This window comes from Apteryx rowi, unplaced genomic scaffold (genome assembly GCF_003343035.1).
Source record: "Apteryx rowi isolate R43461 unplaced genomic scaffold, aptRow1 scaffold_99, whole genome shotgun sequence".
Classification (NCBI taxonomy): domain Eukaryota; kingdom Metazoa; phylum Chordata; class Aves; order Apterygiformes; family Apterygidae; genus Apteryx; species Apteryx rowi.
Window position 1 is genome coordinate 1595089 of NW_020451304.1, and position 2701 is coordinate 1597789.

Consider the following 2701-nt stretch of genomic DNA (forward strand, 5'->3'; position numbering starts at 1 on the left):
CAGTCTGGGGCTGTTGGCAGCCCCCCGYGAAGAGCCCCGGCCCCCCCATGCCCTTCCCCATGTGCCCGGAGCAGGACGCGCGCTCACAGCCCGGCTGTGGACGTGGACGGTCAGAAGAGCGTGGCTGCGGCTSGAGTGCCTGTTGAGGGCGTGCGCAGAGCTCCGGCGCCTCCGGGAACCTGCCCGGGGGGGACGGAGAGTTGCAGGGGTGCACGACACCCGGCACTGCACCCACTGCCCACCCCGGCCCCTGCCCAGCCACTGCAGTGGCAGAGGGACAGTGCCCCACTCAGCTGCTGCCTGGGGCCCTCTGCCAGCCCTAGGGATGGCGCTGGATGCTGGGAAGCCACAGCTTCAACCCCACTGCATGGGGCTGAGGACTCCGCACTGGGTCCGGCACCTCCCTGACGCGGGACCGTGCTCCCTGCGTGGCCCGGCCCAGCGCCCCTGGCTCAGCACCTTCCAGGAGCAGGTCGGCGATGGCCTCCAGGCTCTTGAACTCCACGCTGAGCTGGTTCTCTACGTAGAAGCCCCTGGATTTGCTCCACCGCAGGGGTAGAGCACAAGGCGGCCCCGGGCTCAGCAGGTCCCTGACCTGGGGGCAGACGGGGCTGGCAGAGGGGAGGCACGGGGGACAGCCCGGCAGGGCCGGGGCCGGGGCTGCCGGCGGTGCTGGCGCTGGGCAGCGGGGCAGGCGCTTACCTGCTCGTTGTAGATCTCCACGTAGGAGGCACTGAGAGCCAGGCTGGCGCCCCRGCTCCGGCTCTGCTCCAGGAGACACGCAAAGGACCTCTGCATCAGCCCCAGGAGACACGGAGCCGCCGGCTGGGCCTCGCTCTGCGCAGACACAGGAGGGAGAGTGGCCCAGAGGCCGGGGTCACRGCAGCTTTGGGTCCCCATCGGTGCCTCCTGCCCGCTCCCACCACCCCAGTGCCCACAGTCCGGGCGAGAAGAGTCTGTCCCACGACCAGGATCAGGTACTGGAGGGGGACAGCCCCATACCTGCACCAGAGGCCCCATTAGGGTGTAGGTCTTTCCCGAGCCGGTCTGTCCGAAGGCAAAGACGGTGCAGGCGAAGCTGGGGGCAGATGCCGAGCATCAGGCATGGCTCCAGGCCGTGGCGTAGGGATGCCATCTCCCGGCACAGCCCGGGCAATGCAGACATGCCTGCGAGGCCTGGACGGGGTTCCCGGCCAGCCGGGAGCGGGGTGGGACAGCGGGGCTGGGACACCCGGGGGGGCTTGCAGGGACTCACCCGTCTATCGCCAGCTCCACGAGTTGTCTCATCCCGCTGCCTTCGAACACAGCTTCCTGGGAGGTGCCCGAGTCAAACACGGCGCTGAAGCCGAAGGTGGCATCGTGCCTGGCCGCACTCACCTGCAGACGGGCGCAGGAGGGGCTCAGGGGGTGCCGGCGGCCCCGGCCCCCCGCAGCGCAGCGGCACTCACGTGGACGGTGCTGTCACCGAGGCTGTGCACAACCTGCCGGTCCCCTCGGCGCGTCTCTGTGCAGGTCAGTGGCCGGACCCTAGCCGGGGGGGACGGGACAGAAGTGTCGCTGCATGGGGATGCCCGGGGGGGTCCCGTTCTTCCTTCCCACAGGTCAGGCGCTGCCCCTGCCTCCCCGCACCAGTGCGTCTCCCGGGCAGGACGAGGCCACCGCTTCATCCTGCGCCACTTCCCCGCGCCCCCTGCCCTTCCTGCCCCCCCCTTACCTCACCACCACTCTCAGGCGCGTGTCTCTCCCCGCCACGGGGCCTTCTTGCTCCTCTCCTGGGCTCCTGCAGGAAAGCAAAGAGCAGCCGGGGGTGGGGGGGGAGGTGCCTCTCTTGCCCCCAGGGCTTGCCGGGAGCCCCCTGTGCTCCCCAGCCTTTCTGGGGGTCCCAGCCCCAGACCGTGCGGCCCAGGGGGGTGCACCGGTACCTGCTGCTCGGCCGGGGAGGGCTGCCAGGYGCTCGCTGCTCAGGCCCCGGCTCTGCTCCGGGACACGGTGCCTTCCCACCCCGCCGCGTCCCCAGGCCTCCCTCCACGTCCCCGCTGACTTACGGTTTCTGCAGGCCCCGGGGCAGCGTTTTGGTCCTCGCACCCAGCTGGGGCTCCCGTCCCCGCTCCCCCTCCGGCTCCATTGGCCCCCAGCGCCCCTTGGCCACGCGTTCAGGYGCTACTGGTGGCCGGCCGGCCCCGGCAGGAACCACCGCCAGCCAGCCTGGGGCTGCCCAGCAGAACAGGTACCACCGCTCCGGTTAAACATTGACCGGTGCCAGCCCCGCGGGAGAGCAGCCCGGGGGGAGGGCAAGGCTGGGGGACAGGCAGCAAGCGCTGCCCCGTGTCACCTCGTCCCTGGCACCCAGCGAGGAGGGACAGACGGCCTCGGGGCTTGCAGGGCCCCGGCACTGCCCGCGCTCCCTGCCCCGCTGGTGCCGGGCTTTGCCCTGACCCCTCTCCCCTGCCCCTTGCTCCTCCCGGCCACTGGGGCCCCACCGGTGCCGGTGCTGCAGGGGCATCTCGGGGCCTCGACGGGGCTCCGTGGTGCTGAGACCTGGGGACGGCTACGGGTGGGGACCAGCCCGGAGCTGTTGGGGGACCAGTGGGAGGGGACCGGGCCCGGGAACCATCGGGGCGACCGGTGCTGGGAGCCGGTGGCGTTGCTGGTTCCAGGAGCCGTCGGGGAGACCGGCCCCAGGAGGGGCCGTGCGGGGAGC

General features: G+C 71.7%; 1 protein-coding gene across 6 annotated transcripts in view; it reads right to left on the bottom strand.

The window, feature by feature from the left end:
• The window catches only part of KIF12 (kinesin family member 12), a 4627-nt gene extending 2857 nt beyond the window's left edge, over nt 1–1770 (bottom strand). For 4 of the 6 annotated variants that reach the window (XM_026055237.1, XM_026055238.1, XM_026055236.1 and 1 more), the window contains exons 1-6: nt 1715–1732; nt 1256–1527; nt 1003–1078; nt 703–837; nt 460–595; nt 88–179 (exon numbers count right to left, since the gene is read on the bottom strand). In XM_026055237.1, coding sequence (XP_025911022.1) covers nt 88–179; nt 460–595; nt 703–837; nt 1003–1078; nt 1256–1287 — 471 coding nt within the window. In that variant the 5' untranslated portion in view covers nt 1288–1527; nt 1715–1732. Of the gene's footprint in view, nt 1–87; nt 180–459; nt 596–702; nt 838–1002; nt 1079–1255; nt 1528–1714 lie in introns of all 6 variants that reach the window. The other 2 variants (XM_026055240.1, XM_026055239.1) reach the window with 1 other exon arrangement.
• Nucleotides 1771–2701: the final 931 nt, after the last annotated feature.